The following is a 23,248-nucleotide window of genomic DNA, read 5'->3' on the forward strand; positions in this document are numbered from 1 at the left end:
GGGCCAAGGACCTTATTGAAACTGGTGCGTTTTATTCTTTATTATTCCGACGCCTCTTTGAACTGTAATTTGACCCCCTGAACATGCTTCAAAACTCACCAAATTTCACACACTCATCAGAACTGGCGAAAATTGCCATCTAATAAAAAAAACAAAACCCAAAAATCAATTAAAGCTGCAAGCAGCGTTGGTCGGGCCCGCCTTTGGCTGCTGCCGCCGAGACTCAAGCCCTGGTCTTAGTCAAACCTACATAGAAGTTTTTTATTCATGTCTCTATGACATTCCTAACAGAAGTTACAAGCAGTTTTGTCTGTTTTTTCTTAGGGGGCGCTAGAGCGCACTTTTGATTTTTGGGGTTTGGTTTTTTTTATTAGATGGCAATTTTAGCCAGTCCTAATGTGTGTGTAAAATTTGGTGAGTTTTGAAGCATGTTAAGGGGGTGAAATTACAGATCGTTTTTTCTGGATGTTGTTGATAAATGGCTTTCACTTTGCATAGTAGTGCTTTAACTTGCACCTTGAAGCATTTTAAGGGGGTCAAATTACAGCTCAAAGAGGCAAGAATGACTTTTTTTAGGAAAATTTGCGCAGGTTTTTTTGATGGTGCGTAAAATCCAAACCGGCGCAGTAATCAAAACTCTTTCGATAACTTTTAATTAGAAAGGTTCAAACTCTCTTCTGTGCGAGTTTGAAGCTGAAACGACAAACACGCTCAGAGGAGATAACGTTTGAAAAAGGTGACGGGTTTTTACAAAACTTTTATTTTGAAGGGGTAATTTTTAACTTCCTGTTGATTTTTGCTAAAGGATGTTGATCATTAAAATGTAGGTCTAAGTGAGACCTACATGGAGGTTTTTGTTTCATGTCTTTCTGACATTCCTACGGGAAGTTACAAGCAGTTTTGTCTGTTTTCTTCCTAGGAGCAGTTTTTTCTGTGTTTTATTCAAAAATTGCGCTAGAGCGCAATTTTGAGTTTTGGGGTTTGTTTTTTTCATTATATCGCAATTTTTGCCAGTCCTTATGTGTGTGCCAAGTTTGGTGAGTTTTGAAGCATTTTAAGGGGGTCAAATTACAGCTCAAAGAGGCAAAAATAGCATTTTTTGCGAAAATTTTGCTTTGAAGGGGTTTTTGCCAACTTCCTGTTGATTTTTGCTACAGAAGTTTAAATTGGGAAATGTAGGTCTAAGTCAGACCTACATAGAGGTTTTTGTTTCATGTCTCTACGACATTCCTAACGGAAGTTACAAGCAGTCTATTTTTTTTCCTAGGGGGCGCTAGAACGCATTTTTGATTTTTGGGGTTTGGTTTTTCTATTAGATGGGAATTTTCGCCAGTTCTGATGAGTGTGAAATTTGGTGAGTTTTGAAGCATGTTCAGGGGGTCAAATTACAGTTCAAAGAGGCGTCGGAATAATAATAAATAAAGAATAATAGTAAAAGGCACGAAAAACAATAGGTCCTTTGGCAATGGGCCATGCGGGCCCTAAAAATGCGCTCTAGCGCCCCCTAGGAAAAAAAAACAGACTGGTTGTAACTTCCGCTAGGAATGTCGTAGAGACATGCAACAAAAACCTTTATGTAGGACTGACTCAGACTTACATTCCCCAATTCAAACTTATGTAGCAAAAATCAACAGGAAGTTGACAAAAACCACTTCAAAGCAAAATTTTCGCAAAAAATGCTATTTTTGCCTCTTTGAGCTGTAATTTGATCCCCTTAAAATTTTTCAAAACTCACCAAACTTGGCACACACATCAGGACTCGCAGAAACTGCAATTTAATGAAAAAACCAAACCCCAAAACTCAAAAATGCACTCTAGCGCAATTTTTGGATAAAACACAGAAAAAACTGCTCCTAGGAAGAAAACACAGACAAAATGGCTTGTAACTTCCAGTAGGAATGTCGGACAGACCTGAAACAAAAACCTCTATGTAGGTCTCACTCAGACCTACATTTTAATTATTGACATCCTTCAGCAAAAATCAACAGGAAGTTAAAAATTACCCCTTCAAAATAAAAGTTTTGTAAACACCCGTCACCTTTTTTCAAAAGTTATCTCCTCTGAGCGGGTTTGTCGTTTCGGCTTCAAACTCGCACAGGAGAGAGTTTAAACCCTTCTGATTAAAAGTTTTGATTACTGCTCCGGTTTTGATTTTACGCGCCTTCAAAGAACCCCTGCGCAAAGTTTCCTAAAAAAAGGCATTTTTGCCTCTTTGAGCTGTAATTTGAGCCCCTTAAAATGCTTCAAAGTGCAAGTTACAGCTTTACTATGCTAAGCGAAAGCCATTTATCAACAACATCCAGAAACGTCGATCTGTAATTTGACCCCCTTAACATGCTTCAAAACTCACCAAATTTTACACACACATCAGGACTGGCGAAAATTGCCATTTAATAAAAAATTATATCTCAAAAGTCAAAATTGCGCTCTAGCGCCCCCTAGGAAAAAACCCAGACAAAACTGCTCGTAACTTCTGTTAGGAGTGTTGTGGAGACATGAAACAAAGACCTCTATGTAGGTCTGACTTAGACCAGGGCTTGGCAGCGGCCAAAGGCGGACCCGACCAATGCTGCTTGCAGCTTTAATTAATTAATTTGTTTTCCCATTCATTTTTTATCTATCTCCTTCATTGATGTGCATTTTTGATCAAAAGACAATTAAACTTTGGCAACTAAACACATATTTACACACCCAAGCTGGAGAAGGAGCAGGATGAAGAACATCTTATTTCAAGACAGCTTTTTTCCTCTCGCCGGGAACGCATGGCAACACAAATTTTAGTGATAACTTCGATGCAATTATTCTGACAGCGACCCTCTGAGGGCAGCCATAATTTCGATCTAGGTGTTTATCTAACATTGTTTTGTGGGCTTGACATTCAGGAAACGTTTCTCCTCTTTTTAATACATTTCTCATCTTTGCAGGTTTCCAAAAAGGTTGCCGATCTCATTTTGGAGAAACAGCCATCTTACGTCAAGGTAAAACATCCCTTTTTTTTTTTTCTTACAAAATTGTCGTCGCCACAACAATCTACCCTCTTGCTCGACACTGCGTTAGCCAGATTGAAAAGTGAGGAGTAAGATTGATTTAATTCAGAATATCCTCACATAATAGAACTTAATCCCGTAAAATCCCTACTTTCCTCATCCTGTGATGTTGCAATGACCGGAAATGTGTGCATCGGGGATTTGACGTGAGTGTGTGAGAGTATATTTTGGTCCGAGTCATTATTCTGCAGTCAGCTGCTCTCAGTCTGGCCATATTGCTGCAGAACCACACTTTATTGACCTGTTAGGAGTCATTATGGGCACATGCAAAAGGAGATGAACAATTATCAATACGTTCAATAACTTAATTTCCTAGCTGCATGTATTTGTGCCATAGATTTTATGTTCTTGTCTTGTCGTCGTTTGTCTGGACCTTAGGATGCAGAGCAACGAAGGCAACGTACAAGCAAAAAGTCCATTTATTTATATATCATTTTTTCTAACTTAATTTTTTTTAGTCTGAACAAATATACATAAACATGATGGACAAAATATAGATATCTGACCTTAAAAGAGAACTGCACTTTTTTGGAGTTGTGTCTATCATTCACAATCCTTATGTGAGACAAGCACACTTTTTAACGCATTCTAAATTGTAAATAAACTCTAGCAAAAGTCAGCTTACAAAGGAGGCGATGAGATTCGCTCTATTCTGCCGAGAGAGTGCTTTAAAACCAACATTTTATGTACAAGCTGTATAGTGACTTAAATTGTTCACCCAAGGAACTTTAGTTATTAGAGCAGGGGTAGGGAACCTATGGCTCGTGAGCCAGATGTGGCTCTTTTGATGACTGCATCTGGCTCTCGGATAAATCTTAGCTGACATTGCTTAATATGATAAGTAATGAATGATTCCACTTATAATCACAGTGTTAAAAATAATGTTCAATATATAAAACATTCTCATGCATTTTTAATCCATTTACCCGTTCAAGAATTTGCGTTAATGGTAAGAAGTTATTTATTTATTCTTGGTTAGTGTGGGGCTTGCCCTCCTGGGGTTTGTCAGACCACCAAGGACCAACATGAGAGCCTGTTTCAGGGTTACAATATTGTTTTATTTTTCAATAAGTCTCTCAGTTGCTTTCCAGCAATTGTATTTTTCTCTTTTGTTTTCGCTCGCGCTCTGGCTCCAGCCCCAACCCCGTCTCTCCTCCTGGCTGCTGCTTATAACAGAGCGACAGGTGATTACATAACAAAGCCCAGCTGGGCCATCTACGCACCTGTCTCTAATTTCGAGGCCGGTCCTGGCACACCCCTGTTCGCTGCAGGGCAGCAGGCCACGCCCATTCCACAGTTAGCTCGAGAATAACAATGTTATTACAAAGAATAAGAGACCCATTATACTCTAGAAATGTTGGTCTTACTTAAAAATGCACGCGTTTAGTTTTGTTCAGTGTAAAAAAAATATTATATGGCTCTTAGGGAAATACATTTTAAAATATTTGGCTTTTTGGCTCTCTCAGCCAAAAAGGTTCCCGACCCCTGTATTAGAGAGTTCCGCTCGGACGTTTTTTCACGGGACATCCTTGCGGCGGATGAGGAGATGCTGCTCCGTTATTGATTGAAGTAAAGTCTGAAATTCGTTTAAACAGTTAGCGCCACCTTTTGACACGTCTTCCACTCCCATCCTTGCACGCTACACCGCTACAACAAATATGAAGAAGAAAAGACGCTGTTAAAGGTGAGCTACGTAAATAAGACCGCCCACAAAACGGCGCATCCTGACCTGAAGCGACTGTCAGAAAGAGACTTGAAGATGATGTGTAAAACATCATCTATGCAACATTTTAACCAAAGAACCACCATTACATGTTATGTAGAGCAGTGTTTTTCAACCTTTTTTGAGCCGAAAAATAAAATATCCGGAGTCACACCACCAGCAGAAATCATTAAAAAACTTAACTCAGTTGACAGTAAAAAGTCGTTGACTATGACTTTAAAGGGGAACATTATCAGCAGACCTATGTAAGCGTCAATATATACCTTGATGGTGCAAAAAAAAGACCATCTATTTTTTTAACCGATTTCCGAACTCAAAATGGGTGAATTTTGGCGAATTAAACGCCTTTCTGACGGTGACGTCAGAATGTGACGTCGCCGAGGTAACACACCCACCATTTTCATTTTCAACACATTACAAACACCGGGTCACAGCTCTGTTATTTTCCGTTTTTGTGACTATTTTTTGGAAGCTTGGAGACATCATGCCTCGTCGGTGTGTTGTCGGAGGGTGTAATAACACTAACAGGGAGGGATTCAAGTTGCACCACTGGCCCGAAGATGCCAAAGTGTCTGCCGCCAGACCCCCATTGAATGTGCCAGAGTGTCTCCACATTTTACCGACGATGCTAAGGCAGACATGGCACAGAGATGTATGGATAACCTGCAGATGCATTTGCAACGATAGTCAACGAAATCACAAAGGTGAGTTTTGTTGATGTTGACTGCCAGCTAATCGATACTAACATGCTATGCTAATCGATGCTAACATGCTATTTACCGGCGGTGCTAAAGCAGACATGGAACAGAGATGTATGGATAACCTGTAGATGCATTTGCAATTATATTACGTTTCCTTCCACCCACATTTAATGCGAAAAAAACACTTACCAATCGACGGATTTAAGTTGCTCCAGTGTCAAAAGATGCGAAAGTCCTGATCGTTTGGTCCGCACATTTTACCGGCGATGCTAACGCAGCTATTCGGCCATGCTATGGCTATGAATTTGCTCAATATCTTCAGTTTCTTCTTCAATACTTTCATACTCCAACCATCTGTTTCAATACATGCCTAATTTGTTGAATCGCTTAAGTCGCTGAAATCCGAGTTTGAATCCGAGCTAATGTCGCTATATCTTGCTGTGGTATTCCCGCTGTTTGTCTACATTGGCAGCACTGTGTGACGTCACAGGGAAATGGCCAGTGTCTTCGCAAAGAGCGAAAATAAAGCACTTTAAAGCTTTATTTAGGGATATTCCGAAACCAGTAAAATTTTGAAAAAAAATTCAAAAAATACAACAAGCCACTGGGAACTGATTTTTATTGTTTTTAACCCTTTTGAAATTGTGATAATGTTCCCCTTTAAGGCATAACCAATCATGCATCACTATAGCTCTTGTCTCAAAGTAGGTGTACTGCCATCACCTGTCACATCACACCCTGACTTATTTGGACTTTTTTTTGCTGTTTTCCTGTGTGTAGTGTTTTACTTTTATTCTTGCGCTCCTATTTTGGTGGCTTTTTCTCTTTTTTTGGTATTTCCCTGTAGCAGTTTCATGTCTTCCTTTGAGTGATATTTCCCGCATAAACTTTGTTTTAGTGACCAAAAATATTTATGTTGTTTTTTAATCCTTCTTTGTGGGGACATTGTTGATTGTCATGTCATGTACGGATGTACTTTGTGGACGCCGTAAGGACTTTCTGCTCCACAGTAAGTCTTTGCTGTCGTCCAGCATTCTGTTTTTGTTTACTTTGCAGCCAGTTCAGTTTTGGTTTCGTTCTGCATAGCCTTCCCTAAGCTTCAATATCTCTTCTTAGAGGCACTCCCTTTTTTTTTTTTTTTTTGGCTTAAGCATTAGTTAGATTTTTACCTGCAAGCTGCCTTCCGCTACAAAGCAATTAGCTACCAGCTGCCACCTACTGATATGGAAGAGTATTACACGGTTAATCTGCCGATTTCTAGACTGCACCAACGCTCAAAAACAACACATCATTTGCAGACTACAATCACTGATTTGTAAAAAACATTTAGGTGAAATTAGATCGTCTATCTGTGTTGGCCCTGCGATGAGGTGGCGACTTGTCCAGGGTGTACCACGCCCTCCGCCCGATTGTAGCTGAGATAGGCACCAGCGACCCCAAAGGGAATAAGCAGTAGAAAATGGATGGATAGATAATCTCCCACGGCACACCAGACTGTATCGCAATGGATGAAAAACACTGATGTAGACCACAAGGAAGTCTTTTACATTTAGAAAAAAATCACAATGTGACCCTTTTAATGCGCCTTATGAATGTATGAAAATCGACCTAAATAGACCCGCTCATCGGCAGTGCGCCTTATAATCGGTCTGAAAAATATGTTAATTGGCTTCATGAAATAATCTTGGTTCCACTTTTGGCCCTGCAGATAGCGTGAATGCCCTCTGATTACCATTGTTCAGCCCTCTGATTACCGCCATTGTTCAGCCCTCTGAAGGTCAGCCCGTGGATCGCAAAGCGATCGTTATTTCTCCAACCCTCCCGGTGACTCTGCCCCAGCACGACTTATTAGCGGGGGGTTTCGCCAGCACTCATCTCCGCTCGCAAACAGACGGCCTGTAAAAATGCCCCGACGGGTTCAGAGGGCCCTTTTCCATAATCCTCTGCATTTAGGTCATAATGAGTCAGAAGAGACATTTCCGCAGTTGTTTTATGATTTACGATGATGATGATTATTTCCCTGCATTCACAGGCACTGTCATGAATTAGAGAAAAAGGCTACATTTTTACTCCTGGCTCTGAATCTGTGTAGAAGTTTAATTCCCGCCGTGGCCTGCACTATCAACAACACCCATCTGCTATCGCAGAGGTAAACAGAAATGCATATTTCTGCATAGCATGCAGCCCCCAGGCCGCCAGTGCAAACATAATTTGTGCAGACATGTAGACCCCTGGCTTTGAGCTTCAAATGACGGCCTGGTAAGCATCTAATGTGATTCACCGCGACGGAGGGAGTCGCCTTCTGCCGTAGCCTGTGTCTGATCACTGCTGATGCCCACGAGCCTCCAGTGGCCTCCTCCTCCACTCGCAAAAGATGTTATCATGTCTTCACATGTGGAAGGTCACGTGAAGGCCACCGCCATTGTCACGGCTTCGCTTACCGCACTTGACTTAGGGCCGTGTCACGATACACCATATATATACAGTGGGGCAAAAAAGTATTTAGTCAGCCAGCGATTGTGCAATTTCTCCCACTTAAAATGATGACAGAGGTCTGTAATTTTCATCATAGGTACACTTCAATCAATCAATCAATCAATGTTTATTTATATAGCCCCAAATCACAAATGTCTCAAAGAACTGCACAAATCATTACGACTACAACATCCTCGGAAGAACCCACAAAAGGGCAAGGAAAACTCACACCCAGTGGGCAGGGAGAATTCACATCCAGTGGGACGCCAGTGACAATGCTGACTATGAGAAACCTTGGAGAGGACCTCAGATGTGGGCAACCCCCCCCCTCTAGGGGACCGAAAGCAATGGATGTCGAGCGGGTCCAACATGATACTGTGAAAGTTCAATCCATAGTGGCTCCAACACAGCCGCGAGAGTTCAGTTCAAGCGGATCCAAGACAGCAGCGAGAGTCCCGTCCACAGGAGACCATCTCAAGCGGAGGCGGGTCAGCAGCGTAGAGATGTCCCCAACCGATACACAGGCGAGCGGTCCATCCTGGGTCCCGACGAGCGGTCCATCATGGGTCTCGACTCTGGACAGCCAGTACTTCATCCATGGTTATCGGACCGGACCCCCTCCACAAGGGAGGGGGGGACATAGGGGAAAGAAAAGAAGCGGCAGATCAACTGGTCTAAAAAGGAGGTCTATTTAAAGGCTAGAGTATACAGATGAGTTTTAAGGTGAGACTTAAATGCTTCTACTGAGGTAGCATCTCGAACTGTTACCGGGAGGGCATTCCAGAGTACTGGAGCCCGAACGGAAAACGCTCTATAGCCCGCAGACTTTTTTTGGGCTCTAGGAATCACTAATAAGCCGGAGTCTTTTGAACGCAGATTTCTTGCCGGGACATATGGTACATATGAGCTAGACCGTGTAGTATTTTATACGTAAGTAGTAAAACCTTAAAGTCACATCTAAAGTGCACACTTAAGATGAGAGACAGAATATGGAAAAAAAAAATCCAAGAATTCACATTGTAGGAATTTTAACGAATTTATTTGTAAATTATGGTGGAAAATAAGTATTTGGTCAACCATTCAAAGCTCTCACTGATTGAAGGAGGTTTCGGCTCCAAATCTCACGATAAATGGCCCCATTCATTCTTTCCTTAACACGGATCAATCGTCCTATCCCTTTAGTACACTGGTGTCAAACTCAAATACAGAGCGGGCCAACATTTAAAACTGAACACGGCCACCCTCCCACTGGGGATGGCGTGGCGCAGTGGCAGAGTGGCCGTGCGCACCCCAAGGGTCCCTGGTTCAAATCCCACCTAGTACCAACCTCGTCACGTCCGTTGTGTCCTGAGCAAGACACTTCACCCTTGCTCCTGATGGGTGCTGGTTGGCGCCTTGCATGGCAGCTCCCTCCATCTGTGTGTGAATGTGTGTGTGAATGGGTAAATGTGGAAGTAGTGTCAAAGCGCTTTGAGTACCTTGAAGGTAGAAAAGTGCTATACAAGTACAACCCATTTATCATTTATAACAAAGCCGCGGGCCGAGGTTGAACAAATGAACCCTTTAATAGGGACCGAAACAAGTTTTGCATTGAATATTGACCAAGAAAGGTTTATATAACTTTATAGTGACATGCAAAATCTAGTTTCAAATAATAATAATTAAAAAATATCAATGGCAAATCAAATAAAATAAAAACACATATTTAATGCCTTTTTTCGGCGGCGGGTTTGAGTTGGGGCGGGGTTTGATGGTAGCGGGGGTGTACATTGTAGCGTCCAGAAAGAGTTAATGATGCAAGGGGTTCTGGGTATTTGTCCGGTTGTGCTTATGTTGTGTTACGGTGCGGATGTTCTCCTGAAATGTGTTTGTCATTCTTGTTTGCTGTGGGGAGTGCTCAGAGAGTATGGGGTATCGGACTGTCTGATTGTGGCGGTCCGCTCCCTGTATCATCAGTGCCAGAGGTTGGTCCGCATTGCCGGCAGTAAGTCGGACACATTTCCAGTGAGTGTTGGACTCCGCCAAGGCTGTCCTTTGTCACCGATTCTGTTCATAACTTTTATGGACAGAATTTCTAGGCCCAGTCAAGGCGTTGAGGGGTTCCGGTTTGGTGGCTGCAGGATTAGGTCTCTGCTTTTTGCAGAGGATGTGGTCCTGATGGCTTCATCTGACCGGGATCTTCAGCTCTCGCTGGATCGGTTCGCAGCCAAGTGTGAAGCGACCGGAATGAGAATCAGCACCTCCAAGTCCGAGTCCATGGTTCTCGCCCGGAAAAGGGTGGAGTGCCATCTCCGGGTTGGGGGGGAGACCCTGCCCCAAGTGGAGGAGTTCAAGTACCTAGGAGTCTTGTTCACAAGTGAGGGAAGAGTGGATGGTGAGATCGACAGTCAAATCGGTGCGGTGTCTTCAGTAATGCGGACGCTGTACCGATCCGTTGTGGTGAAGAAGGAGCTGAGCCGGAAGGCAAAGCTCTCAATTTACCGGTCGATCTACGTTCCCATCCTCACCTATGGTCATGAGCTTTGGGTCATGACCGAAAGGATAAGATCACGGGTACAAGCGGCCGAAATGAGTTTCGGGGCTCTCCCTTAGAGATAGGGTGAGAAGCTGTGCCATCCGGGAGGAACTCAAAGTAAAGCCGCTGCTCCTCAACATCGGGAGGAGCCAGATGAGGTGGTTCGGGTATCTGGTCAGGATGCCACCCGAACGCCTCCCAAGGGAGGTGTTTAGGGCACGTCCAACCGGTAGAATGCCACGGGAAAGACCCAGGACACGTTGGGAAGACTGTCTCCCGGCTGGCCTGGGAACGCCTCAGGATCCCCCGGGAAGAGCTAGACGAAGTGGCTGGGGAAAGGGAAGTCTGGGTTTCCCTGCTTAGGCTGTTGCCCCCGCGACCCGACCTTGGATAAGCGGAAAAAGATGGATAGATTCTTGTTTGCTGTGGGTTCACAGTGTGGCGTATATTTGTTACAGTGTTAAAGTTGTTTATACGGCCACCCTCAGTGTGACCTGTATGGCGGTTGACCAAGTATGCCTTGCATACACTTGCGTGTGTTTGTATGAGCCGCATATATTATGTGTGTGGGCCGGCACGCTGTTTTTATGGAAGAAAAGCAGACGTGGCGACATGTAGAGAACGCCAAAAGCAGTGCTTTTACGGCCCGCCACCAATATTATTGTCCGGGTGGAAATCGGGAGAAATTCGGGAGGGGCACTGAACTTCGGGAGTCTCCCGGGAAAATTGGGAGGGTTGACGAGTATGAGTATTAGCGGTGAATGTGGTGTTACAGCGGCGGGCCAACTCTAATGTTAATTTGATATTGCTTCAAGGGCCAAATGAAATTACACGGCGGGCCAGAGTTTGACACCCATGCTTTAGCAGAAAAACAGCCCCAAAGCATGATGTTTCCACCCCCATGCTTCACAGTAGGTGTGGTGTTCTTGGGATGCAACTCAGTATTCTTCTTCCTCCAAACACGACGAGTTTATACCAAAAATTTCTTTTTTGGTTTCATCTGACCACATGACATTCTCCCAATCCTCTGCTGTATCATCCATGTATCCATTTTGGTACAAACTCAACTGGTCGTGTTTGGAGGAAGAAGAATACTGAGTTGCATCCCAAGAACACCATACCTACTGTGAAGCATGGGGGTGGAAACATCATGCTTTGGGGCTGTTTTTCTGCTAAGGGGACAGGACGATTGATCCGTGTTAAGGAAAGAATGAACGGAGTCATGTATCGTGAGATTTTGAGCCAAAACCTCCTTCCATCAGTGAGAGCTTTGAATGGTTGACCAAATACTTATTTTCCATCATAAATTCTTTAAAATTCCTACAATGTGAATCCCTGGATTTTTTTCACATTCTGTCTCTCACAGTTGATGAAAATTACAGACCTCTGTCATCATTTTAAGTGGGAGAACTTGCACAATCGCTGGCTGACTAAATACTTTTTTGCCGCACTGTACCTCCATATTTTGCCTTAGCCTTAAATGAACACTTGATGCATATAATCACAGCAGTATGACTATTTTATGCGTCTACATTAAAACATTCTTCTTCATACTGCATTAATAAATGCTACTTTTTAAACTTTCATGCAGAGGGAAAGCACAACTAAGTTAATTTACCAAAATTCATGTCATTTCCAAAACAGAAAGTGCAAAATTGTCAGAGACATTTTTAAAACAAGCTTTGAGTGCACCTTTGTGCATGATGTCACTAAGATGACATATCAAAACAACACTAAATTAAAGTGCACTTTTTGTACAGAACACCACTACAATAGTTTAAAACAAAGTTTACTTTACTTGTGCATGATGTCACACAAGATATTTCAATAACCGTCAAATAAAAATCTGAATCAGAATCAGAGATGCTTTATTAATCCCTGAGGGGAAATTAAAATTTTCACCACAATCCCATCCAAGATCAGACAAACATTACAGGGAGACCGAACAGGACTGCTGACGGGTCTGCCAACTTCCGGCGCCCTTTACAAAAAAGGTGAAATGCAGCTAAACAAGTGGGGGGAAATACGAGCTGCATAATACGAAATCAAATAGTGTATGTCCTTCGTTATGTGGTAGGTTCCCGCGGATGTTATCTCCTTCTGTTGTTCCCTATATTTTTCATACGGTGTTGATGTCGAAATGGTTGCTTCGGTATTTTCTTGGCGTGGCACCGAATGGAGATGTTGACATGCAGAGTTTCAATCACTCCTTATTCTGTAGCGCAATGTTTTTCAACCACTGTGCCGCGGCACACTAGTGTGCCGTTAGATATTATCTGGTGTGCCGTGGGAAATGATGCAACTTCACCTAGTTGGTCCAAAAAATATTTTTTTTGCAAATCAATAATTATAATCTGCTAGGGGTGTAACGGTATTTGTATTGAACCGTTTCAGTGCGGGGGTTTCGGTTCGGTCCGCAGGTGAACCGAACGACACGGACATACTAGTAGCGCACCGCACGTTGTGTAAATCCTGAATTAATTTACGTGGACCCCGACTTAAACAAGTTGAAAAACTTATTGGGGTGTTACCATTTAGTGGTCAATTGTACAGAATATGTACTGTACTGTGCAATCTACTAATAAAAGTTTCAATCAATCAAAAAAACAACACACGGCATGCTAGCAACGACTGGGCTATGATAGACTGACCACACCTCCTCTTTTCACGGGATATGTCCTCTTTGTGGGGCTGTCCAGGTGGAGTTTCTTTATTTATTTTTTTAATTGAATTATATTTATATAGCGATTTTTCTCTAGTGACTCAAAGCGCTTTACATAGTGAAACCCAATATCTAAGTTACATTCAAACCAGTGTGGGTGGCACTGGGAGCAGGTGGGTAAAGTGTCTTGCCCAAGGACACAACGGCAGTGACTAGGATGGCGGAAGCGGGAATCGAACCTGCAACCCTCAAGTTGCTGGCACGGCCGCTCTACCAACCGAGCTAAACCGCCTTGAATGTCCGGCATTTTAAGTTATGGTTGTGTGTATTTTCAATGTACGTTCAGGGTTAAGAAGGGGTTAAAAAAAAAATAAAATTGGTGCACACAGCGTTAACATTCGTGAGGGCGGGGCAGAGACAGTGAGAGCGAGAGAGTTATGATAAACGCGCATGCGTCGCCAGGCTCTGCTTTTTATCCTGTGATTAAGCAGATTATATGTTTTATTATCTATAGCAGGGGTGTCAAAAGTGTGCCCCGGAGGCCATTTGCGGCCCACAGCTAATGTTTTAAAGGCCCACGGCACATTCTAAAAAAACTATTAAAATAAACAAAAACATAAACAAAAGTGAAATAAAAAATCCTAAAGGCTAAATGTAATTTGGATAAACTTGCAACGTTTACTAATAAAACAAAGCTGTTTTTTTTTTTTCAAACTGTCATTTTTCTAAACATAATATTGAATCAAAATCAATGTTATTATGAATTATTGACCTATCCAAGTTTCCGATTGCTTCACATCAAATATTCCACTAAGAAAACTATTTTTGGTGGAAGAATTAGCTAATTTGTTAAATAGGTAATCAAAGAATGTATATATCAATCAATCAATCAATGTTTACTTATATAGCCCTAAATCACTAGTGTCTCAAAGGGCTGCACAAACCACTACGACATCCTCGGTAGGCCCACATAAGGGCAAGGAAAACTCACACCCAGTGGGACGTCGGTGACAATGATGACTATGAGAACCTTGGAGAGGAGGAAAGCAATGGATGTCGAGCGGGTCTAACATGATACTGTGAAAGTTCAATCCATAATGGATCCAACACAGTCGCAAGAGTCCAGTCCAAAGCGGATCCAACACAGCAGCGAGAGACCCGTTCACAGCGGAGCCAGCAGGAAAACATCCCAAGCGGAGGCGGATCAGCAGCGCAGAGATGTCCCCAGCCGATACACAGGCGAGCAGTACATGGCCACCGGATCGGACCGGACCCCCTCCACAAGGGAGAGTGGGACATAGGAGAAAAAGAAAAGAAACGGCAGATCAACCGGTCTAAAAATAATATGTATTATCCGCCTCCGCTTGGGATGGTTTCCTGCTGGCTCCGCTGTGAACGGGACTCTCGCTGCTGTGTTGGAGCCATTATGGATTGAACTTTCACAGTATCATGTTAGACCCGCTCGACATCCATTGCTTTCCTCCTCTCCAAGGTTCTCCTAGTCATCATTATCACCGACGTCCCACTGGGTGTGAGTTTTCCTTGCCCTTATGTGGGCCTACCGAGGATGTCGTAGTGGTTTGTGCAGCCCTTTGAGACACTAGTGATTTAGGGCTATATAAGTAAACATTTATTGATTGATATATATTTTTTTCTTACTGTACCGAAATCGAACCGAACCGTGACCTCTGAACCGAGGTACGTACCGAACCGAAATTTTTGTGTACCGCTACACCCCTATAATCTGCTAATACTGTGCCGTTCTTTAGTGTCCGTGCTGTGTAGAACTAGGCTGTAGAACTGTGATCCCAATATGCAGACCACAGCGTGCAGGTAAAAAAAAGGTATGTAACGCTTAAGCCAAAAATGAACAAAACGAAAAGGCAATAAAGCATAGGGATGGCTATGTAAAATGACAGTAAAACTGAACTGGTTACAAAGTAAACAGAAACAGAATGCTGGACGACAGCAAAAACTTGCAGCGTGTGGAGCAGAGACGGACGGCGTCCACAAGGTACATCCGTGCATGACATGGCCATCAACAATGTCCCCACAAAGAAGAATAGCAACAACCTCAATAGCCTTACTTGCTAATGCAAAGCAGGTGCGGGGAATAGAGTTCAAAGGAAGACATAAAACTGCTACAGGAAAACACCAAAATAACAAGAACTAAAGCACTACACACAGGAAAACACCAACAAACTCAAAATAAGGCACGAGGAGTACCTGGTGGAGTTAATTTTTTTAACGTTTTCTGCTGGTGGTGTGCCTCCCGATTTTTAAATGTAAAAAATGGGCCTTGTCTCAAAAAAGGTTGAAAAACACTGCTCTAGTGCATGGCTGTCAAACTGTCAAATTTGGCCCGCCGTGTGATTTCATTTGGTGCTTGACGCAAAATCAAATTAACATTAGAGCTGGCCCGCCAGTATTAAACAGCGGCGGGTGTCGCTGTAACACCGCCCACTTCAACAAGAACACCCCACCCCAACTCTCCCGAATTCAGAGGTCTCAAGGTTGGCAAATATGCTTTGAAGCCGCACCGCTTGATGGATGGAGTGTTTTACATTTAGAAAAAAAGAATCATAATAATACGGTATAGCTCGTTTGGTAGAGTGGCCGTGCCAGCAACTTGAGGGTTGCAGGTTCGATCCCCGCTTCCGCCAGCCTAGTCACTGCCGTTGTGTCCTTGGGCAAGACACTTTATCAACCTGCTCCCAGTGCCACCCACACTGATTTAAATGTAACTTAGATATTGGGTTTCACTATGTAAAGCGCTTTGAGTCAATAGAGCAGGGGTCACCAAGGTGGTGCCCGCGGGCACCAGGTCGCCCGTAAGCACCAGATGAGTCGCCCGCTGGCCTGTTCTAAAAATAGCTCAAATAGCAGCACTTACCAGTGAGCTGCCTCTATTTTTTAAATTTTATTTATTTACTAGCAAATTGGTCTCGCTCTGCTCGACATTTTTAATTCTAAGAGAGACAAAACTCAAATAGAATTTGAAAATCCAAGAAAATATTTTAAAGAGTTGGTCTTCACTTGTTTGAATAAATTAATTTATTGTATTACTTTGCTTCTTGTAACTTTCAAAAAGACAATTTTTGGGGAAAAAATACAACCTTAAAAATGATATTGGGATTTTTAAACACATATACCTTTTTACCTTTTAAATTCCTTCCTGACAATTTAAATCAATGTTCAAGTAATTTATTATTTTTTTTATTGTAAAGAATAATAAATACATTTTAATTTAATTCTTCATTTTAGCTTCTGTTTTTTCGCCGAAGAATATTTATGAAATATTTCTTCAAACTTATTATGATTAAAATTCAAAAAAATTATTCCGGCAAATCTAAAAAATCTGTAGAATCAAATTTAAATCGTATTTCAAAGTCTTTTGAATTTCTTTTAAAATGTTGAGATAGGCGCCAGCGCCCCCCCGCGACCCCAGAAGGGAATAAGTGGTAGAAAATGGATGGATGGATGTTTGTTCTGGAAAATTTAGAAGACATAATGATTTGTCTTTGTTAGAAATATAGCTTGGTCCAATTTGTTATATATTCTAACAAAATGCAGATTGGATTTTAACCTATTTAAAACATGTCATCAAAATTCTCAATTTAATCTTAATCAGGAAAAATGACTAATGATGTTTCATAAATTATTTTTTTATTTTTTTCAAAAAGATTGGAATTAGCTAGTTTTTCAATTCATTTTTTTCAGTTGAATTTTGAATTTGAAAGAGTCGAAATTGAAGATGAACTATGTTTCAAAATGTAGTTTTCATTTTTGTCGTGTTTTCTCCTCCTTTTAAACCATGGGTGTCAAACTCTGGCCCACGGGCCAAATCTGGCCCGCCGTGTAATTTAATTTGGCCCTTGAGGAAATATCAATTTATCATTAGAGCTGGCCCGCCGCTGTAACACCGCATTCACCGCTAACACTCATACTTGCCAACCCTCCTAATTTTCCCGGTAGACTTCCGAAGTTCAGTGCCCCTCCCAAAAATCTCCCGGGGCAACCATTCTCCCGAATTTCTACCGATTTCCACCTGGACAACAATATTGGGGGCGTGCATTTAAGGCACTGCTTTTAGCAATCTGTCGTCACGTCCGCTTTTCTTCCATACTAACAGCGTGTCACATAATATTTGTGGCTTTTACACACACACACACGCACAAATGAATGCAAGGCATACTTGGTCAACAGCCATACAGGTCACACTGAGGGTGGCCGTAATAAACAACTTTAGCACTGTTACAAATATGCGCCACACTGTGAACCCACACCAAACAAGAATGACACACATTTCGGGTGAACATCTGCAACGTAACACAACAGAACAAATACCCAGAACTCCTTGTAGCACTAAACTTCCAGCAAACTGACCAATTATTAACGTTTTATTCATGCATTTTCCCTTGCTACTTCAAGGCTTGAATGTTTGGTTCATTCATTATTGTTATTTTATTTTCAAATTTATTATTAGCCTGTGGAAAAAAATTGATATCTACCTCGGAAGATAGTAAATAGAAAAGAGGCATAACATTTTTATTAAAATTTTATTTGATATACCATTGATAGTTTATTATTATTATTATTATTATTATTTGAAACTGGATTTTGCATGTCACTAAAGTTATATAAGCCTTGCTCGTTCAATATTTAATGCAAAACTTGTTTGGGTCCCTATTGAAAGGTTAATTTGTTCCTCCTTGGCCCGCGGCTTTGTTCCGTTTAAAATTTTGGCCCACTCTGTATTTGAGTTTGACGCCCCTGTTTTAAACCGTTCAATTAAGTGTTCTTTTTCATCATTTATTCTCTACAAAAAACCTTCCGTAAAAGGAAAAAAAATGTACGACGGAATGACAGTCAGAAATACCAATTTTTTTAATACATATATAGATTTATTTATTGAAGGTACATTGAGCAAATTGGCTATTTCTGGCAATTTATGTAAGTGTGTATCAAACTGGTAGCCCTTCGCATTAATCAGTACCCAAGAAGTAGCTCTTGGTTTCAAAAAGGTTGGTGACCCCTGCACTAGAGAAAAAGCGCTATATAAATATACTTCACTTAATATGACTCCTTTAATGCGCCCTATAGTCCGGTGCGTCTGATAGTCCAGAAAATACAGTAAATGGTAAATGGTCTGTATTTATTAAGCGCTGGATTAGTGCATCTGCCTCACAATACGAAGGTCCTGCAGTCCTGGGTGCAAATCCAGGCTCGGGATCTTTCTGTGTGGAGTTTGCATGTTCTCCCCGTGAATGCGTGGGTTCCCTCCGGGTACTCCGGCTTCCTCCCACTTCCAAAGACATGCACCTGGGGATAGGTTGATTGGCAACACTAAATTGGCCCTAGTGTGTGAATGTGAGTGTGAATGTTGTCTGTCTATCTGTGTTGGCCCTGCGACGAGGTGGCGACTTGTCCAGGGTGTACCCCGCCTTCCGCCCGATTGTAGCTGAGATAGGCGCCAGCGCCCCCCGCGACCCCGAAAGGGAATAAGCGGTAGAAAATGGATGGATGGATGATAACCAAAGCTTTACCTGATAGGTTGGTAAATGGAGCTTCCAGTGTAATGTATGGAGGCTACGAAGGGAAATGTTTGTCGTTTTAAAACGATCCCTTTTTTATAGCACGGTGTACCTTTTTTAAAATGGATAACCGAGCCGCGCCTACAGACTACAAATGCGAACATCCTTACATTGCAGTTGACAATTGGCTAACGCTACTCCAAGCCGTAATGAATTTGCATGGAGGAGCCTTAACCAGGTCAGACAGAACAACAGCAGAACGGAACGGAGCCCGGGCCAGGACTCCATTTATTTTGCCACTGGAAAGACGTATTCATTACATTTAACCACGCGCCTTTCTTTTGAGCTCCCCATTTGCCGCCTTTTGAAAGAGAGAGGTAATTTGTTCAACCTCGGTGGTCAGACCTGCCAATTACAATGGAGGTCCGGGGGGCTGTTTCGCAGGGGAGATTGCAAGCTGACAGGAAATAGATCTGTCCAGATACAGACGTGGAGGTATGCTCTTATCAGACGCCAAGGCGCCCATGTTGATTATTACAAAATGTCAACTTCAGGGAACGGGTGCACTTTGTGTCTTTTCATATTTGTTGCCCATACAGATGCTTCACAGTGAAATCTATTTGAGGCAGCAGGATTAGAATGTGCAGAGAAAGTAAGGAGTGCATAGTCAATATGCTGGAGGGGGGGGGGGTCACTCACTGGCAAGACCTCTGATGAATATATGAATAACAAGGCATGGCAAAGGTCTCCATTGAGACTAAACATCTCCTTTCTGCTTGACCTTTACTTGCCACTGCTGCTTTCCCACTGCTTGTTTGTGGACGTAGTAAAAGTTGCTCTGCACTCTTAATTGTTGGGCCTCACCTTTCCTAAATGTGCAGTATTGTGTAGACCACCGGGGTCCAAACTCTCCGAATTGGGCTAAAAAACTGTATTTCGGTCCCGATACGATACCAAAATGTATTTCGATACTTGTCTATATAAAGGGGACTTACAAAAAAAAATGGCATTATTGGCTATATTTTAACAAAAGATCTTAGGGTACATTAAACATGTTTATTATTGTGTGAATTCTCCAAACATTCACATACATTCACGCTTTACTACACCAAAATTCATCGATTTATTCTTCTTCTTCTACTTCCACGCGCTCTACCTTCCACATTTTTCATCCGATTAAAACCGTTCCAACTTCAAACTGTTTGGGAATTGCAGGCTGTCTCTTACCAAATTCCCAAAAAACCCAGATTTCCCAGAATTCCGGGTTTTCCGAGGACATTTTTCCCATTCAAAATGAATTGGCCATTTTTCGAACTTCCACCATTTTCACATTTTTCAACCGATTTAAACCATTTCAACTTCAACATATTCTACTCATCACGGACAATCAAATTATCATGTTTCCAAGTTGAAATAATTCCAGGAATTCCCAGATTTCCCAGAATTCCAGGTTTTCCGGGGACATTTTTCCCATTCAAAATGAATTGGCCATTTTTCGAATTTCCACCATTTTCACATTTTTCAATCGATTTAAACCATTTCACCTTCAACATATTCTACTCATCATGGACAATCAAACTGTTATGTTTCCGAAATAAAAAAAAATCCAGGATTTCCGAGAAATCCAGGTTTTCCGAGGACATTTTTCCCATTCAAAATGAATTGGCCATTTTTCTAACTTCCACCATTTTCACATTTTGTAATCGATTTAAACCATTTCAACTTCAACATATTCTACTCATCACGGACAATCAAATTATCATGTTTCCAAGTTGAAATATTTCCAGGAATTCCCAGATTTCCCAGAATTCCAGGTTTTCCGGGGACATTTTTCCCCATTCAAAATGAATTGGCCATTTTTCGAACTTCCACCATTTTCACATCTTTCAATCGATTTAAACCATTTTACCTTCAACATATTCTACTCATCATGGACAATCAAACTGTCATGTTTCCGAAATTTAAAAAAATCCAGGTTTTCCGAGGACATTTTTCCCATTCAAAATGAATTGGCCATTTTTCGAATTTCCACCATTTTCACATTTTTCAATCGATTTAAACCATTTCACCTTCAACATATTCTACTCATCATGGACAATCAAACTGTCATGTTTCCGAAATAAATAAATAAAAAATACAGGGTTTCCCAGAATTCCAGGTTTTCCGGAGACATTTTCCCCATTCAAAATGAATTGGCCATTTTTCTAACTTCCACCATTTTTACATTTTTCAATCGATTTAAACCATTTCAACTTCAACATATTTTACTCATCATGGACAATCAAATTATCATGTTTCCAAGTTAAAATAATTCCAGGAATTCCCAGATTTCCCAGAATTCCAGGTTTTCCGAGGACATTTTTCCCATTCAAAATGAATTGGCCATTTTTCTAACTTCCACCATTTTCACATTTTTCAACCGATTTAAACCATTTCAACTTCAACATATTCTACTCATCACGGACAATCAAATGATCATGTTTCCAAGTTAAAATAATTCCAGGAATTCCCAGATTTCCCAGAATTACAGGTTTTCCGGAGACATTTTCCCCATTCAAAATGAATTGGCCATTTTTCTAACTTCCACCATTTTCACATTTTTCAATCGATTTAAACCATTTCAACTTCAACATATTCTACTCATCACGGACAATGAAATTATCATGTTTCCAAGTTAAAATATTTCCAGGAATTCCCAGATTTCCCAGAATTCCAGGTTTTCCGAGGACATTTTTCCCATTCAAAATGAATTGGCCATTTTTCTAACTTCCACCATTTTCACATTTTTCAATAGATTTAATCCATTTCACCTTCAACATATTCTACTCATCATGGACAATCAAACTGTCATGTTTCGGAAATAAAAAAAATTCCAGGATTTCCTAGAATTCCAGGTTTTCCGGAGACATTTTTCCCATTCAAAATGAAATGGCGATTTTTCGAACTTCCACCATTTTCACATTTTTCAAATGATTTAAACCATTTCACCTTCAACATATTTTACTCATCATGGACAATCAAACTGTCATGTTTCAGAGTTAAAAAACATTCCAGAATTTCCCGGAATTCCAGGTTTTCCGGGGACATTTTTCCCATTCAAAATGAATTGGCCATTTTTCGAACTTCCACCATTTTCACATCTTTCAACCGATTTAAACCATTTCATCTTCAACATATTTTACTTATCATGGACAATCAAACTGTCATGTTTCCGAGTTAAAAAACATTCCAGAATTTCCCGGAATTCCAGGTTTTCCGGGGACATTTTTCCCATTCAAAATCAATTGGCCATTTTTCTAACTTCCACATTTTTCAACCGATTTAAACTATTTCACCTTCAAAATATTCTACTCATCACGGAAAATCAAATTATAATTTTTCCAAGTTAAAAAAAAAATTCCAGGAATTCCCAGAATTCCCTTTTTTCAAACCCTTTTTGACCCTTTTATCTGGTGACTACTCTTTCCACATTTTTCAACCCACTTCAACCCTTCCACCGTCAAGACAAAAAACTAAGTTGTTTTTTAAAAAAATTTAAAAATTCCTGGTTTTCCCGAAATTCCTGGAATTCTTTAACACCATTTTCTCAATTAAAAATGTTACTACCTCAACATTTCTTGACCAATTTGGAAAATTCCCACACCAACCGTTTCAATTCATTCAGAATATTCAAGTCTTTTAACATTTTCCCCAAAAGTCCCGCTTTTCCCAAATTTCCAAAAATTCCCATATTTCCCAGAATTCCAGGTTTCCGCGGACATTTTTCCCATTCAAAATGAATTAACCATTTTTCAAGCTTTCACTATTTTTACATTTTTCAACCGATTTAAAGCATTTCACTTTCAACATATTCTATTCATCACGGACAATCAAACTATCATGTTTCCAAGTTAAAAAAATTCCAGGATTTCCCAGATTTCTAGGTTTTACAGGGACATTTTTCCCAATTCAAATGATTTGGCCATTTATTTTACTTCCACCATTTCCCCATTTTTCAACCGATTGAAACCATATCACCTTCAACATATTCTACTCATCACGGACAATCAAACTATCATGTTTCCAAGTTTAAAAAATTCCAGGATTTCCCAGAATTCCCTTACCGTCTTTCCATTTACAGTAATACACCGTTAAAAACTACAACCCTACATTTTACAGTCAAAAACTGGCAGTTCAATCAACAGATTTTGACTCCAAATTGTTTTATTTTTTTTACAATTTACATTAATGCGCTGTAAAGGACTGGCAGTTTTTCTACCGTTAAAACAAATGTACCGTCTTTCCCTTTACAGTAATAAATTGTTAAAAACTACAACCCTAGATTTTACAGTCAAAAACTGGCAGTTCAATTAAGAGATTTTGACGCAAAAAAATGTATTTTTTTTTACAATTTACAATAATATGCTGTACAATAATATGCTGTAAAGAACTGACAGTTTTTCTATCGTAAAAACACATGTACCGTCTTTCCCTTTACAGTAATACATCGTTAAAAACTACAACCCTAGATTTTACAGTCAAAAACTGGCAGTTGACGCAAAAAACTGTATTTTTTTTTACAATTTACTATAATATGCTGTACAATAATATG

General features: G+C 40.9%; 1 protein-coding gene across 2 annotated transcripts in view; it reads left to right on the forward strand.

Moving 5' to 3' along the window:
• Positions 1-23,248, forward strand: part of vps50 (VPS50 EARP/GARPII complex subunit) — a 335,202-nt gene that overhangs the window by 65,575 nt on the left and 246,379 nt on the right. For both annotated transcript variants that reach the window (XM_061882573.1, XM_061882574.1), the window contains exon 5: positions 2,925-2,978. In XM_061882573.1, coding sequence (XP_061738557.1) covers positions 2,925-2,978 — 54 coding nt within the window. The remainder of the gene's footprint in view (positions 1-2,924; positions 2,979-23,248) is intronic.

The sequence above is a fragment of the Nerophis ophidion genome, linkage group LG21, assembly GCF_033978795.1.
Source record: "Nerophis ophidion isolate RoL-2023_Sa linkage group LG21, RoL_Noph_v1.0, whole genome shotgun sequence".
In the NCBI taxonomy this organism is placed as follows: domain Eukaryota; kingdom Metazoa; phylum Chordata; class Actinopteri; order Syngnathiformes; family Syngnathidae; genus Nerophis; species Nerophis ophidion.